The following is a 17,338-nucleotide window of genomic DNA, read 5'->3' as shown; positions in this document are numbered from 1 at the left end:
TGGAGAGGATCATATACAATCATGCCCTTTTTTCTCTTGCTTCCAGCACTCACTGCTTATAATCAAGCAGCAGTTGCTAAGCAGATCAAATAAGCAGTGAGCCCCGGAGATGAGATTTCAGCCTGGGTGGAAAGTGTGAGCAGGTCCTGACTCTGGACATGTATCTGTGATCTTCCGCATTGGGGAGCCCCCTCCCTCCCACCTCGCCCTCCTGCACGTTCCTGCCCCCGCATTCTGTCCCCCTGACTACACTTCCTAGGAGTGTGCAACAGCAGCAGCAACCCCGGTGTCTCGACTTCCCGCCATTCTCTCCATATTGTCCTTGATACACCAAGAAGACATAAATACCTCCCCTTGGGTCAAGCTACACCAATTGGTGTCCCCGAGGTTCAAGAAAGGGAAGCTCTTTCTGGAGGAAAAGTACAAGTGTCCATGGGATTCTCCAGGCAGGAATACTGGAGTGGGTAGCCAGCCATTCCCTTCTCCAGGGGATCTTCCTGACCCAGGGATCAAACTTGAGTCTCCCACATTGCAGGTGGATTCTCTACCAACCAGGGAAGCCCCTTTCTGGAGGAGCTACCTCTTTCTGGAAAAGGCTAAGGGTCTAGCTGTATGAAGTCAGTGAATCCCAAAATGCTCTCCCTGTTAATGCTTCCAAAGAAGCTGTTCTACATGGACTTGATGATAGAAAATGTAAACACAAGCAAGTTTTCTCAGTCGTCAACTGAGTTGGCAGGAACGTTTGATGGGTTGCTACTTAACACTTAACTGCAAGTCTGCTGCAGTTTTTTAATTGAGAAAAATTATTAGAGGAAGTTCTTACCTGAATGCGTCTCCTGGGAAGACACGGACGGGGAACATTCGGGTTTCCCCACTTACTGTGTTTGACGACCATACAGCACCCACATCTCTCCTGAGTGTGATGTACATGGAGAAGCTGAGAGAAGACACTGACATTGTCCACACGGACAGTGACTTTAGGTCTCACATAAAATCTGTATTCTGCCTTACTCTGCAGTGCTGTCCCAGGCCTGACTTTTCCCTCTCCGGTTCTCAGAGCGAACTATCTCCCACACCAGCTCACAGAGAGCAGGACTCCATCCCCTTAGCAACCTCCCAGGGAAGGTGACCTAGGGAAGGACTGTCGCTGCTCAGAAAACACATCCCCACCCCCCACATTTGGGAATTCAGGAGCAGAGGAGTGAGGGGCATCAGAAGCAAGGCAATTGTCAGGAGGAGAACTGCAAGACGCTGGTGCTGGACCCAGCCATCCAGTTCTCGCCTGCACAGAGGTTGCTTTCATTCCTTTCTTCTGTTAATTTGGCCTGTTTTCCAAACATGGGTCAAACAACCTCCCTCCCAGAAGCAGCAGCAGCAGAAGGAAATGTTATTAAAAACGGGTCCGTTAGTGGGCATGGTGTGTGGATGGAGTCTTTGGGATTTTGGCTGCCAAATAAAGACTTTATTGTTGTCATTCCTCCTCTCCCAAGCTCCCTCCCTCTCTTCCCTCCTCCCTTCTTCCCTCCTCCCTCCCTTCCTCCCTTCCTCCCTCCCTTCCTCTTCCCCTCCCTACTTACAATCAGCCTGGCCCTCCCCTAACCTAACCTCCCTACCCCAATAGGATCTGGTGGAGGAAGAGTCAGGCAAACACAAGCACGCACACACCACTGGGAGACCAGAACTTCTGGCTGGCTCTCTGCTGCCACAGCTCCACTGAGGGTGGGGGGAACAGAGGCAGTCTCGCCTCGCCGGAGATAAACCCGAGCTGAGAGGAGAGGCAGGTGGTTCAGGTAAGCCCGTCTGGAGGAGGAAGGCTCCGGCCTCCAGCCAGCCCCTTCCCGCCCCATCCACGCCAGGCTACTGCTCCAGGCTCTGTCCTCACCTTCCTTCCTTCCTTCCACCCCTCCTTCCTGTCTTCTACCAGATTTTTCTCCTTTCAGAGGAGCTCAAATCAGTCTTCCTCATTTCGTCTCCACCCTCTTCCCTCCCCTCATCATTCTGCACCCATGTATTGGCTTGTTGCAAAAGTTAAACTTTCTTGGTACAGATGTGAACTGTAGCCCAGACTTATGCTGCACCCAGTGTTTCTACAGATCGGGTTCCCATGGAAACTCTACTCTAGAACCCACTCTGCTGCACCTCTGATGCTCTGTCACACACTGCCCCAGGCACACACATGTGCCACACAGATGCTGCCCTTCCACTTCGCACGCACACACACGAATACACACACAGTGTGAAGGCATCCCGCCCACTCACCTCCCTTCTGACGGCATTTGACATGCAGAGCTAGAGCACACGGTGACAAGACCCTGGCAGGAACAGACCCAGGCACGCACACACACAGCACCTAAGAGAAAAGAGCAAGTGCGTCTTCCCACCGAGCTGGCAGAGCCAAAGAAGTTGTGTGTCCCAAGTGCAGGCAGAGCAGGAACAGGATGAACAAAAGCAGGGGCTGGAAAGATTTCTTCATTCTTTAGAACTTAATTGGGTGGAGGAGAGAAAAAAGCAGCTTTCTAACCTGCACAGTGTATTCCCAGTAGCTCTGACTTTCTCTGCCTCACTACTCTAAACCACTTTTCTTTTGGAAAGAGAGAGAAGAAAGCAACCCTACTCCAAAGCCTTAGAGGTACTAATTCCCAGCACTGGGGGTATTCATTTCTGTTTTCAGCAGGCAGCCAGAAAAGAATTCTCTTTAAAGCCACTTCAACATAATCCCACATTGGCAAGGGCTCCCTGTGGGAGAGGGAAAAAGACGTAGTTCCTTAATCAGTCAAGGGAGGGGAAAACTGAAGTGGGAAACTGAATTTTTTAAATAGGGTGGACCTTCTCCATTTGCCCAGCTCATTCCTCTTCTATTATGCAGAGTGCGATCCCAAGGCAAGAAGGGCATAGCCTAGGAGAGGGTCTCCAAGTACAGTTGGTCTTCGAAATCACCTGGGTGCTGGGGAAGGTGAGAGGTGCTCACTAGAAATACAGACAACTGGACCCTTTGCTTTAGACCCACGGGATCAAGACCCAAGAATCTGCTATTGTTTCAGGATGTGAGAGGCAGCAAGGGTTTGGGAGTCTGAACCAGAGGCCTGAGGGACACATGTGTAGGACTGAAGAGCCCAGGATTCTGGCAGCGTTAGCTGGGCAGACAGGCTGTGTGGCTTCCTGGACAAGGACTGTCTGATGGAGCAGCTTCAGAGTGTCTCCAGTGGGCCACCCTCTTTTGCAGAGTAGAAGCAAGCCCCTGAAGGAACAGGGAAGACTGTCTCTGAGCTCTCCCCTTCTCTTCTCCTTGTAAAAACTGGCAGCTGTGTAATGAGGGAACATTCCAGAAAGCAATTTCCCCCAAGGTAGCTCCAAAGAGCTTAGGCTCCCTCCTACCTGCTAATCCTCCTGCCTGGGCCCCCAGGGGCACTGTGCAGGGCTCCTCCCCACCCCTTTCAGATCCCCTGCTCCTGCCCAACAGCTGCCTGCTCTGGAGGGCCTGCACAGAGGATGGGCCGAACCCCACGGTCTGCACTGCCCCTTCACCTCCCCGGGGGCAGCCCCACCTCTTGGGCCTCTGGGGGAAGCTGGAAGGGACAGGTACCCAAGGTTGGGAGGGGAAGTCCCGAGTCACAGTGGACTCCACAGCCAGCTGAGGACAGCAGCCTGCGGTGTCCCTGGTCAGCATCCCCGCAGCTGCTGCAGAAAGGCTCAGGGATGGGAGCGGGTGTTAGTGAGGGGGAGGGACAGAGAAAACATTCCCCAAATTGCTGGAGGCATCTAGAGCTTCTCTAATTATTTGATTCTGAGACCTAAGTGTGGTCTCACAGGCCTGAAAGGGGAGGAGCTTGCTCTGTGTAGGAGAGTTGGTGGAAATCCAAGTAAACATCTGCAAGGATCGGCATTCTGTGGAGGGAACGGCTGTCCTCTGGCCAAGCTGAAGAGAAAGAGACCCCATTACTTTGAAATAATGTCGATAATAGCTTAACATTCACCAAGCACTTGCTTTTTGCACATTACTCACTTAACCTTCAAAATAATCGGACAAAAGTGTGTTAGTATGCCCATTTTACAGATGAGGAAACTGAAGCTTAGTAGAGGTAAGAGATTTCCCAAGAGTACCCAGCCAAACAGCTGAAGAGTTTCAGGGTTGAGACCCAGACCTATAAGCACTCAACACATCAGACAGATTCTTGTAGGCTTTCTTCATGGGGTGGAAAAGCTAGGGGATTGAGGCAGAGAGAAGGACATAGCGAGGAGCTGTAATGAGAGGACAAAAGCCATCCCACCCTAAATTGTTCCCCTTGCCTTTAGAATGGAAAACTTGCTCTTCTGGACTTAGTGGCCTGAGGCCAAAAAACATTGTGTTTACTTGTTGCCTTGTGGTAGACACTGGGGAGACAGATGGTTTCTCCATTAGAGTGTTAGATTTATTTTTAGCTCTTTTTGATCTGTAGCACATTTTAAAGTCGCTTATCACGTTTTCTTCTGAAAATAACCCAATAAGGAACAGAGGGACAGGGAAGATTTCTTTATCTGTGTTTTGCAGGTAAGGGAAGTGAGGCTGAGGACAGGGTCGCGTCACTATAGGCAGTGGTGGCTGGGCGGGGACCCCACACCCTCTGTCTAGTTTGCACCATGATGCTCTCTTCACCTTTGCCCCAGTCAGCCTTACTCCTATTCTGCTTTCACTCCCCAAGAAAGGCACAGTGAGTCGGTGACTTGCTGAATTCACCATGCCTCCATGTTAGCCCTTAGTCCTGTTACCTCAGGACCCCACAACGCCTACTTGGAGGCCTTGGAAGAGTCTAAGGCAGCTGCGGCGGGCCTGCCTCACTCCTCTGTTAACAGCTGGGCAGAGACGACCCGATTCTCCTGGCTTTCAACTCCCGTGTGGGCTTCAGGAAGACACAGAGAACAGACTGGCTTTCAGAAGTCTGAGTTTAGGACAGAAAGAAGAAAACCAAAAAAGAGGGTCATCCCAACATCCATGGGCACGGGTCTGGCAGGGGCAGCCCCATTCCAACGGTAGGGTCACTAGCTGGGTGAAGCCAAGGAGGCTCAGGGGTAATGAGCTGGATGTGAAATCTGACAAGAACACCAGGAAGTAGTGTGTAGTCATCTTTCTTTAACCCAAGGAGACACACCCAGCCTCACTCTCAACTCAACCCCAATCCCAAGCTCTCTCCATACAAAGCCAATTACCCTATGATTTGGTAAACCCATGTGGGCCTCAACCCCACCCTGCCCTGAGGCTAAACGTTGCAAGAGTCCTGGGAGTATGAACCTTAAATGAATGAATTTATGAGCTCAACGGGGACAGGGCTTTCTCACTTTAAAAATCAGAGTCTCTTGAGAGGATATGTTCTTTTGCAAACAAATAAATGAATAAATGAAACCCCTGCCATTTGCAGAGGTTTTATGCTCTATGACATGCCTTCATGTGGATGGTCCCATTTGATCCTCACACAGTTGAGGACCCTGGGCCTGAGCAGGTGGGTCAGAGCCAGGATTCAAGCCTAAGTCTCTAATACTTGAGGTTAAAATTTGAATTTAAAACTCTCTTAGAAAATCTTCTCAAATGGGAGAGTGAATTTGGGGTTGGTCAAAGCAATTGCTTTCCCCTCACAAATGAGCAGCTTTTTGAGAACAGGTGTTGGTGAATGGGGTTACAGGCGGTCCAGATGCATTCATTGATCAAGCAGTGAGCTCGGCCCAGCCCAAGGTGGGAGATGTGCTCGCGAAGGGATAAGAAATTTAAAAATCACAATCTCGCCTAAGGGAACTTATGACTGGAGAGAAGGTTCTGGAAGACAGGAACATATGAAGGCATGACTTTGGGCTTTGTGGGAGACACTATGGCTCGCTTTGGCGTCCAGGGACTTCTCATCTGTCCCAAATTCTGATTTGGAGACTTAGACTGTGGGGACAGCACAGACTCCATCAGGAAGGAGCACTGTCCCATGAGAAAAGCCTTAGAAATGAGCACTGCTTCCTCAAGGAAGGAGCATGCGTGCACACACAGAATGGTTCAGCCCCAGGGCTAAGAGCAGGGGAACTCAACAGACCTAGTTTCTCCAAGGAACAGGCGCAGGAGCTTCTCCTCGAGAACCTTCTCAGGTCTGAAAGGAGCATGGCCAGCCCCCAGAGGTCTGGAGCGTAGACGGGTTAGAGGGCCGGTGGGGAGATAAGGGAAGTTCCCAAAGGGTCTGGCACAGGAGGTGGCGGCAAGGGCGGCCTGTGGTCATGGGGATGGCAGGGGTGGGAGGCATGCCCGTTGGGTGAGGCTGTGACTCTGACGTGCCTGAGCCAAGTGTTGCCCGGGCCCCGTGTCACTGGGAAGCACCTCATGCCAGGGCCGACTGCCACTCTGCACAGGCGTGACTTGCCCACTCAGGGCCCAGGGTAAATGCTCCTGCTGACCAAGGCAGTGAAGGGGATGGGGCTCCGCCAGGCTGGGAAGCCTTCCCGGGGCTTCTCACTGCACAAGAGACCTCTTGCTTATTGTCAGGCTCCCAGCTGGTCAGGAAGTAAAAAGTGCCAAAGCAAAAAAATTCAAGGTCACAAAAACTGGGGCTTTTAAAAATGTTAGGTTTTACCACACGAATGTAATGCTTTCAGTTCAGTCGCTCAGCAGTGTCCAGCTCTTTGCGACCCCATGAATCGCAGCACACCAGGCCTCCCTGTCCATCACCAACTCCCGGAGTTCACTCAAACTCACGTCCATCGAGTTGGTGATGCCATCCAGCCATTTCATCCTCTGTCGTCCCCTTCTCCTCCTGCCCCCAATCCCTCCCAGCTTCAGAGTCTTTTCCAATGAGTCAACTCTTTGCATGAAGTGGCCAAAGTACTGGAGTTTCAGCTTTAGCATCATTCCTTCCAAAGAACACACAGGGCTGATCTCCTTCAGAATGGACTGGTCGGATCTCCTTGCAGTCCAAGGGACTCTCAAGAGTCTTCTCCAACTCCACAGTGCAAAAGCATCAGTTCTTCAGCGCTCAGCCTTCTTCAGAGTCCAACTCTCACATCCATACACGACCACTGGAAAAACCATAGCCTTGACTAGACGGACCTTTGTTGGCAAAGTAATGTCTCTGCTTTTCAATATGCTATCTAGGTTGGTCATAACTTTTCTTCCCCGTTTAAAATCTCTATGCAACACTGTTGTGCTATTTTCAAGAAAATTACAGAACTTGTAACGTTTTCACTGATAGCTCACCAACTACATGTGGTGTGGGGCCCGGGAACAAGACTCAGGTTTAGTTTTCCAATGAGTGTCTTTTCACCTCAGTCTTTTTGGCGTATCCCCAAGACTGTTATGTGCGTAACTGGACATAAAGGCAAGGATCTAATTGCAGCGTCCTCTGTGATAGGAGCCCAGGGGAAATGGCCCCCGGGGCCCCCTTGGCGAGGTCTGCCTGGGAAGAGCCCACCTTAAAAGAAGGCGGAGGAGGAGCAGCTGCAGGGCAGCCCCCTCTCCCTTCCCTCCGCTCTGTCTCCCCTCTGCTCCTTCCTTTCCACACTCTACACCCCATGAGGACCCATGCACGCACAATCAGGAGGGGCGCATGCGTTTGCTCACGTGTGTGGCACAGGGAGAGGAGTGTCTGTGCGAGCGTGTGTGGGCTGGGCGTCCAGGGCAGGTGTGCAACAGGTGTAGGTAGACTCCCCCGCCCCTCCAGGGTGAGCCCTGCCCTCGTCCATGTTTCTGGTCACACTCAGCTCCTTCCAAGTAACAGACTCAGGCTAAACATCTGGTGAGGGGCTTCTACTGAGCTAGCTTTGAAAAAAGCTAGCAGGAAGCCAGTACTGGGTCACACAAGGGAAGAACCTAGCTGATGTGGGTTCCAAAGAAAGCGGGGGAAGCCTGGCGCAGAGGCAGTGATCACAGGGTCTAGATGCAGCTGAGGATACACTCCAGCCCCCTCTCTCTCAAGAGCTCCAAGAAACCTGCATCTCCAAAGTGTCCCAAGGCCCTAGGAAGGGGAGGGGCAGACCACCGCAAATTGTGAAGCAGCAGCAAAAAGGGCCATTGGAAGCAACGTGGAAACAGAGATCCCGGAGGAGACCAGAGGGGCTGTCACAGGGACCTTGGGAGGAGAAAGGACAGGTAACCCGACAAGCTAGGGCAGGATGTCTGAGAGAAATGCCAGTTATTGTCTGCAGCCCTGGGTCTACCACAGTATCCTCAGCTTAATTTGACTCAAACCACATGGCCCTATCTGAAGCATCATCAGAACCAATGGGAAGGGCAACCTATTCCACTACGTCTTTGAGGTGGGTGGAAGTTCTTCTTTATATCCCACCCGATATCAACTCCAATGCACATGGGAAGCAGCAATACCAGATCAGAAGAAATGAAAGTGGTTTCCCTGCAGCTTTTTAAAAAACGGAAACATAGTTGATGTGCAATATTATCTAAGTTACAGGTGTACAATACAGTGGTTTACAGCACTTAAAGGTTACACTCCATTGATAGTTATTATAAAATATTGGCTATAATTCCCATGTTGTACAATAGCTTATTTTATACATAATAGTCTATACCTCTTAATCCCCTATCCCTACATTGCCCCTCTCCACTAGTAACCACTGGCTCTCTATACCTATGAATCTGCTTCTTTTTGTTTTTTTTTAATATTCACTAGTTTGTTGTAGTCCCCACAGCTTTCAGTTGCTTCCTTGCTTATTTCCCCAGGAGCCTCCACATCTGGGGAGAAATTCTTGGTGTGTGTCCTGCTGGCAAAGACCAGCGTTCTCTGAGCCGAGCCCTGGGGAGGAGGGGCGAGCAGGGGCAGACGCAAGGGGACCACAGCACTTCCTTCCCGAGAGCTCGCTGAGCCTACGGAGACGTGGGGCTTTGTCCTGGGTCTGCTGTTATATAGCTTCCTGGCCTTGAAAGCTACTACTCCCCTCCAGTACTCAATTTTTATAAATAGTTGAGTCTGGACTTTGTGAATTTCAAAACACTTTTAGCAATGCTACTTTCTTTTTTTTTCAAATGAGTGCTTCAGCTAACCTTTAATATATGTAGCAGATTTTAAAACCACAGAGTTCCTCATGTTGGACAGGGGTCCCCCAGGGCCATCCCCTTGGCCTCTCTCCCTCAGGAGGACTCCACTGAAACGGGGCATGGTTTGAAAGCCACTGAGTTATGGAACCAGTAAGGACTCTTCCAGATGTAATACCCCAGGACTCTACGGCTCACATATCCTAACATTCTTCCTATAAAGGGAGAGATGACTTTCTCATGCTGCAAACCAGGACACTGAGGACTAGAGTGGTTAAGGGTATTCTCCAGGAAACCCTGGGACTCCTGATTCACAGCCCAGAGTGCACTCTGCCAAGACGGCTGACACTCTAGCACATCAGCACCTGAGCCTCTGGGAAAGGGAGCCAGACACTCAAACCCTTGCTGCCTTCTCACCTGCTGGATACAGGCAAGCAAGGAGATGCTTCCACAGGTCCTTGCCACAGCTCCCCCCCAAGCCCATCCCGGCCAACTCCAGCTGCAAAGATACGTGCTCTTTTTACTGAGGCCCAGCAGGCTGATGACCTGCCGCCTTCCTCCCCACAGGTGCGTCGCCTGGATCATGAGGTCATCCCTCTGCTGGCTCCTCACACTTCTCCTCATCTTGGTCGCAGCGGCCCAAGGCCAGCCAACAAGACGACCGAGACCCAGACCGAGGCCCCGGCCCAGACCCAGACTCAGGCCCACACCCAGCTTTCCGCAGCCCGATGAGCCAGCGGAGCCTACAGACCTGCCTCCCCCGCTGCCCCCGGGCCCCCCGTCGGTCTTTCCTGACTGTCCCCGGGAGTGCTTCTGCCCCCCTGACTTCCCGTCCGCCCTCTACTGTGACAGCCGCAACCTCCGAAAGGTCCCTGTCATCCCGTCCCGCATCCATTACCTCTATCTCCAGAACAACTTCATCACGGAGCTCCCGGTGGAGTCCTTCAAGAACGCCACGGGCCTGAGGTGGATCAACCTGGACAACAACCGGATTCGAAAGGTGGACCAGAGGGTGCTGGAGAAACTCCCTAGCCTGGTGTTCCTCTACATGGAGAAGAACCAGCTCGAGGAGGTGCCCGCGGCCCTGCCCCGGAACTTGGAGCAGCTGAGGCTAAGCCAGAACCAGATCTCCAGGATCCCGCCCGGGGTCTTCAGCAAGCTGGAGAACCTGCTGCTGCTGGACCTGCAGCACAACAAGCTGAGTGACGGCGTCTTCAAGCCCGACACCTTTCAGGGCCTCAAGAATCTCATGCAGCTCAACCTGGCCCACAACACCCTGAGGAAGATGCCTCCCAAGGTGCCCTCCGCCATCCACCAGCTCTACCTGGACAGCAACAGGATCGAGGCCATCCCCAGCGGGTACTTCAAGGGCTTCCCCAACCTGGCCTTCATCCGCCTCAACTACAACCAGCTCTCGGACCGGGGCCTCCCCAAGAACTCGTTCAACATCTCCAACCTGCTGGTGTTGCACCTGTCACACAACAGGATCAGCAGCGTGCCCGCCATCAGCAACCGGCTGGAGCACCTGTACCTCAACAACAACAGCATCGAGAGTGAGTGAGGGGACTGGGGCGGCGCAGGGGGTGGCCGGCTCTCCCTCCTCGGCACTGCCACCTGGGCCTCGTGCCTGAGCACGCAGAAGCACCCAGTCTGGCACAGTCTTCAAACCTTGGTCTTTCCACTTGCAGCCCACATGACCTTCAAAGAATATCTGACCTCTCTGGGAAGGCTCCTCATTTGTAAAATGGCACAAAATGTTTATGAAGATTTACTAGTTTAGTATGGATAAAGTGCCCAGAATACCATGCTTGGGGGGTAACAGTTTTTCTACCTCCAGCCCTTCTCACCAGCCCCTGCTCCTCTGCCCTCCAGACCTGTAGGTAAGGGAGACATGAAATACAGTTCTGGACATTCTCCTAAAGAATGGTGACATTTAAATGCTGGCTCTGGAATGTCCTGGAGAAGGCAATGACCCCACTCCAGTACTCTTGCCTGGAAAATCCTATGGACAGAGGAGCCTGGTACGCTGCAGACCATGGGATCGCAAAGAGTCGGACACGACTGAGCGACTTCACTTTCACTTTCATGCATTGGAGAAGGAAATGGCAACCCACTCCAGTGTTCTTGCCTGGAGAATCCCAGGGATGGGGGAGGCTGGTGGGCCGCCATCTATGGGGTCGCACAGAGTTGGACACAACTGAAGCAACTTAGCAGCAGCAGCAGCTGGAATGTCCTGGATCTGTCCACTGCAGCTGTGAGAAAACAGGCTTCTTCCCAAGCCTGAGCCTAGGTTTTAAAGAGTCTGTGAAAAGATACAGAGAGGCAGTTCTGTGTATATTATGAGTGGCTGGTGGTTTAGTCACTAAGTCATGTCTGACTCTTTGTGGCCCTGTGGACTGTAGCCTGCCAGGCTCCTCTGTCCATGGGATTTTCCAGCAAGAATGGTGGAGTGGGTTGCCATTTCCTTCTCCAGGGGATCTTCTCCACCCAGGGATCGAACCTGGGTCTCCTGCATCGCAGGCAAATTCTTTTACCAATTGAGACGCCAGGGAAGCCCCATACTAAGAGCATACAACTGGAAAAGATGTGGCAGTCAGGAGAATATGATGCTTTCTGAATCTATCTGGAAGGCTGAAAGATGTGGTCATAAAAGTCAGTACACTCAACACAGAATTTGCCTAAGCTACATTTACAGGGTCCTGGATATTTTTTTTGGATAAAAATTGTAGGTCAGAAAAAAGACTGAAAGTGACAGTTTTGCCCGATCAGAAACATCAGATCTGAGTAAAGCATCAGCTGCTGCTGCTGCTAAGTCACTTTAGTCGTGTCCGATTCTGTGCGACCCCATAGACGGCAGCCCTCCAAGCTCCCCTGTCCCTGGGATTCTCCAGGCAAGAACACTGGAGTGGGTTGCCATTTCCTTCTCCAATGCATGAAAGTGAAAAGTGAAAGGGAAGTCGCTCAGTCGTGTCTGACTCTTAGCGACCCCATGAACCGCAGCCCACCAGGCTCCTCCATCCATGGGATTTTCCAGGCAAGAGTACTGGAGTGGGGTGCCATCGCCTTCTCCGCAGAACAACTTAAAAACAAAAGCGAGAAAATTCTCTGGCCCCTGGACAAGATCAGGCTACATCCACAAGACGAATGTAGCAGCTGTGGGAATGGAGACCAAGGAGAAAGAGAAGCATTCCTAAAATGATGTTAGGAATCCTTAGCTTTCAAGCCAAAGGGTGAGAGGGAGATTTTTGAATTTCTATAATCTCGAAACAAGTGGATGATAGAACCGGCTTATTCACTCATCTGAGATAATTACACAAAGGTAGGGGAAGTCTTCTTAAATCTTGCAAGAAATAAATTCAGGAAAAGGCAAAACTGTCTAATTTTACCCTGCAGGTAGCAAACTGATGGAACACATTACTCCCACGAGGCTGTATAGGCCGAAAATCTAGACAGAAAGGATACCTTGATTAATAAATGGTTGACAAGTTTCTACCAGATTGTGGATAAAAACAGGCTGTGGCGGGAGGGGCCAGTGATCCAGCCTTCTGAGGTTGAAGACAGAAAGATTCCACCCACTCTCACCATTTCACAGATTTCAGAACAGCGCATCAGGGGGTAAAGTCCAAAATCACAAAGGTCATAGGAAGAAAATTCATCTATGTCAGGGCTCTTTCTGCTGCTCCAACGCTGAAGAGAGAAGAAAGCGGAGAGAGGGAAGAGGAGGAAGGAGATGAAAAGCAACCAACCACCACCCACAGAAAATAAAAGAAGCAAGGCTTGGGAGGATAGAAAGCTTCATTTAGAACAGGGCATACCAAAAAGGTGAAGGGGAAAACGGAAACTCAGCTTCCATTTGAAAACCTACCTCCATTTGCCCATCTCTTCCCTTTCTTGCTCACCTTCCCTAGAGTCAGTCATCACTCCAGAATCAACGGCTCCATCACATCCTGGGGCCCCGTGCCCCTCCCTGGCACCCTTTCTCTTCCTGTCATCCTTAGTTCAGTTAACCTAGCCATCCTCTGCCCACCCTCAAGCCTCACATCCCGATTACAGGAGAACCTCCAGGGTAATCCATCCACTGCGGGCTTCCGATCTTGCTTCCCTCCACTGTTTCTCTGCATGCAGCCAGATTCATCTTTCTACAGTATAAACCTGATCGTAAGGCCCTTCCAGATTTAGCCCCCCCGGACACCAGTTCTTATATCCCACCGTCCCTCTCATAACAGCAGTCCTGCTCAGTGACATTCCTCAGACTAGAGACCAGAGACCCCATCCTTAGTGAAACATCTGAAAGTCTCCTGTAACTGGTGGCCACAACGGGAGCCTCTCCAGTTTACTCTGCTTAGTACACCACATTGTACTATTTACTGGTTCCAAACTCTGCCATGAGCTTTTTGCCCTCCACAACATCATTCAAATAGGTCACAGCATCAGAACACCATCCCCAGGTCTCTACACCTTAATCCCATATTTGAAGGGTCAGCTCAAAGTTCACTTTCTCCATGACTCTTTAGAGTGAGTTTTCAATAACAATTGTTGACCAGCTCCAATTTAGGTCATTTTACACACGGGTAAACCAGCCTGGAGGTTAGGGTCGGTCACTCATGGTCGCATGCTCCCGAGAACTGGTGAGCCCAGCCCCTGCCCACCTCTCCTGCTGACTTCTCCCTTTCTTTCTCCGCAGAAATCAACGGGACCCAAATCTGCCCCAACGATATAGTCGCCTTCCATGACTTCTCCTCGGATCTGGAGCACGTGCCGCACCTCCGCTACCTGCGGCTGGATGGGAACTACCTGAAGCCACCCATCCCGCTGGACCTCATGATGTGCTTCCGCCTGCTGCAGTCCGTGGTCATCTAGGCCCTCCTGCGCCCCTGGAGCCCCTCCCGCCACACTGAATGTGGAGGCCCCGGCGCCCGTGCCCACAGTTGGTTTGCTCTGTCTCCTTTTCTTGCTCCCAGCTCTGCGCTTCTTACCCCACCTTCCCGAGTCAGGGACAAGCCACATACTCTGCTGCCCCTGCAGCTTCTAGAACAAGATTTCCAAAGGCTTGATTTGGTTCCCCCAGTTCAAAGACACCCGCTGTGCACCCCCACTTCTGGTCCCAGAAGCACAGGTGTGTGTCTAAAGACATCCCACTCTCTTCCTCCCTCATCTCCCCTGGGTTAGCCTGGGCCATGGACTGAAATCTGGTTCTCGTCCTGGGCAAAGCAAGCAGAGCATGGTCAGGGGCAGCCTAGACATGAGGTTTGGACAGTCCTTCTGGAAACTCCTCTATTGTGGGCAGCTCTGACCCAAACAGACTGAGGAACTCAGGTCTCCTGGGTCAAGGATCCCATCTTCCAAAACTGCTGCTGCCCTGCCCCATTCACGGGCACCAGATGGGCACCTGCCCTCTGCCAGCCTGGGTTCTGGAAAGGAGGTGCAAGGGAACGGCTGAAGAAGGGCGCAGGCTCAGAGAGGGGCACAGAGACCCGCTGCTCCTTCATAGGGTGAGACGGGCCCCTTCTCGGCATGCAGCCTCCTGGCTGAGCCTCTGTGCCAACAGTAAGAGCAGGGAGGAGCATTCCAGGCGGAGAGTGGCCCAAACACCCAGGAGCCAGCCAGTGGGAGAGGCTGGGGGTCAGAGCCCAGGATGGCCCGGGTGGGTGTGGATGGCTGCTTGGCCGCTGGACCAGAGGCCCAACGCCGGAGGAGCAGCAACACGGGCAGGGTACAGAGCCAAAAACCCCGCCCTGCCATGCGCTCCCCGCCCCTCCCTTGCTGGGGAGCGGCTCCTGGGAACTGCTCGAGAAGGGGCGGAGAGCCGGAAATCTCCCAGAGCCCTCTTCGGCCTGTGCAGCGGCCTCCCCTCTCAGCCAGGCACAGCAGCGACATCTGGTGGCTGATACTGCCCACAGCTGGCCCCTGTGTCCTCATCTTTCTGGGGTGATTTGCCAAGGTCAGGGGTTGGCCTCAAGTTCCCACTTGAAAAGCTGTGGGCGACACCCATGGTCTCTGTCCTCTGGGGTCTATAGGGCACGCAGGTATAGAGGCACCAAGATAGGGGACGTGGTTCCCATATGAGTGAACCCAAGAGGGAAATTTCAGGAACCCAGAAGAGAATATGGCTTGTTCCCCGCTGCCCTCTCACCTTGCGGGTCCCTTCTGCTCTCTGCTTTCAGGTGGTAGACTAAGCAGGTAGCTACAGTACCCCTCCAAGGACCCTCTGGAACTCATGTTCCCTATGCAGCTCCACCCTTTAGACCAGCACGAGTCGTAAATATTATCTCCTTCCTTCGCAATAATTTATTCCTTGTATGAACTGTCCTTCCCCCAAAGTTTTCACACACATTGCCCCCCAATCTGGCCCAGGGGAGCAGTATGTGAAAGGCCTCTAAGGGAAGCCCGAGTCCCCCAGAGCCGACTGACCTTCATCTCCCCTTTCCTCCCTCTAGTGGGTGGAGATGCCCCCCCCAACAGCCCCCAAGTGTACGTTGGTGGGACTGGGTGGGGTGTGTCCTAGAAATGAGTGGGACGCAGTCCCCACTCTCAAGTTAGGTTGAGAAAAGTTCTGGAGATGTTTAAGAAATTGGATTAAGCTAGCTCCCCAACTTCAAGAAATCTCCATTTTATTCTAATTTTCCTCTTTTGCTAATTTACAGAAAACAGGCCCGTTTCATCAAGTCCCTCCCCATGTCCCATTCAACTGCTTCATTCTTTGCAGCTGCAGCTGGTTTTCCCAAAGCTCTTGTTTAAAGTCAAGATAGACTGTAGCCAAGGTGCTACGGCTTGGACAAGCCCCCCTTGTGTATCTTACTCCCACCTTGCACCGTCAGCCCCTCTGGTAATGAGCCCCTCTGGTAATGAGCACAGCGCCTAGGACTCCTCAGGGAGGAGGGGTCATTCCCCTGCTCCTGCAAACCTGAACTGTTTTCTTTCAGCAGCAACAAAATCACCATCATCCCAGTGCCCTGTCTAGAATATGCGGGCTTCCTCTTTAGCTCCCTGCAGCTGTAAACCAGAGGAAACTGAGTTGGCTGTATAGTTCCCCCACCACACACACACACTGCGCCGGCTTCCCCTGGATTTAAGGAGGCCGCCTCCTCCATATACAACTTCGTTCTCTCAGTGCTGTTGGCATAGGCACATACAGGTGTGTAAGTAGGTGTGTACGCGTGCCCTGTACCTACATCTATTCTTTCTTGAAGATCATGACAACTTTGTGAAACAACTTTCACATTCCATCATGCTTCACAGCAGAGAAAATAAAGTAATATGAAAAATATCCTGCTTGAATTTGACAATGTAACAGGTGAGGATAGTATCTTAAATTCATCTTGCCACCCTCTCCCCCTGCCTCCAACCTTACTACCTCTAAGAAGACTGGTAGAGATAGGATCCTATTCCTAAGAACTCTAGGGAAATGATTCTAAAATCTTTTCTTGGTGAACTTCCCCCATTCCTAAAGTCAGATAAAAAAATCTGGCTGCTACATGTGAAGCCCCAAACTCCAAGTTCTTTTCAACCCACAGATAATACTAGATGGTTGAGGGTCTCCCAAATGCTCAGTACTGAGACAGATACAGAAAGAGACAAACCAGACTCCACTGCTAACCAGACAAAACTTACAGACTAGTTGAGGACCAGTAGTGTAAGATGCACAGAACAATGTGGCAGAGGGATACCGAGCGCAGTGAGCAAAGAGCCAACCACTTCACCTGGAATGGTCTATAGGCCATGCAGATGTTCACAGAGGGGCAAGATCAGGATGCCCTGGAATCTCTCTTCAGGTGGAAGGTTTGTTTCAGAACCAATCTGGTAATCCTCCCAGACTACAGCACCTTCTTTTGGATAAAAAGCTGCCGGATACTGTCCCACTCCTTCTTCCTTGCCTCCTAAATTTCTGCCTTAGTTCAATTCAGCAAGTGTTCAGTGTATATCAACCATGTGCAAGGTTTCCAGCTAAGAATTCAAGGACAGGTAATATATAGCCCCTGCCCTTGAGGAATTCATAAAGGGAAAATCCATGAATTAGTAATTGCGTGTCTTAAGTGTCTGCAATAATGCTGGGTACAAAAAGCACTGTGGAAAGGTCTCTCCTTCTGCCTGGGAGAAGCCAGAATGGTTCCTATCATTTGCGCTGGATCTTAAGATTTGAATCAGATTTTGCCAGGTGGGAGAAGGAGGAAAAAGCACATAATCAGGAAAGAAAGGAACCAGCTTGAGAAAAAGATCAAAGACATGGCGTCTACCGTGTGTGTGTGTGTGTGTGTGTGTGTGTGTGTGTCTGAGAGAAGAAGAAGAATGATTTGCAGTCATAGATTTATGTGGCTACAAGCCCTCGGCAGGAAATAGACCCCTGCTGTC

General features: G+C 51.5%; 1 protein-coding gene across 1 annotated transcript; it reads left to right on the top strand.

Moving 5' to 3' along the window:
• The first annotated feature begins 1,612 nt into the window (after window positions 1-1,612).
• LOC120879984 (proline and arginine rich end leucine rich repeat protein) lies at window positions 1,613-16,256 on the top strand. Its single transcript, XM_040263040.1, has 3 exons — window positions 1,613-1,790; window positions 9,557-10,542; window positions 13,674-16,256. Exons 2-3 carry the CDS (start codon window positions 9,573-9,575, stop codon window positions 13,847-13,849), a joined length of 1,146 nt encoding a protein of 381 aa, XP_040118974.1. The 5' UTR covers window positions 1,613-1,790; window positions 9,557-9,572; the 3' UTR covers window positions 13,850-16,256.
• Window positions 16,257-17,338: the final 1,082 nt, after the last annotated feature.

This window comes from Oryx dammah, unplaced genomic scaffold (assembly GCF_014754425.2).
Source record: "Oryx dammah isolate SB20612 unplaced genomic scaffold, SCBI_Odam_1.1 HiC_scaffold_21, whole genome shotgun sequence".
Lineage (NCBI taxonomy): Eukaryota > Metazoa > Chordata > Mammalia > Artiodactyla > Bovidae > Oryx > Oryx dammah.
The sequence above is the reverse complement of the archived record's forward strand: the minus strand, read 5'-3'. Positions and strand labels throughout refer to the sequence as shown.

Coding starts and splice junctions, on each gene's coding strand:
- LOC120879984 (XM_040263040.1), top strand. CDS start 9,573: ATGAGGTCATCCCTCTGCTGGCTCCTCACACTTCTCCTCATCTTGGTC. Junction 10,543..13,673: donor CAACAACAACAGCATCGAGA/GTGAGTGAGGGG, acceptor CTTTCTCCGCAG/AAATCAACGGGACCCAAATC.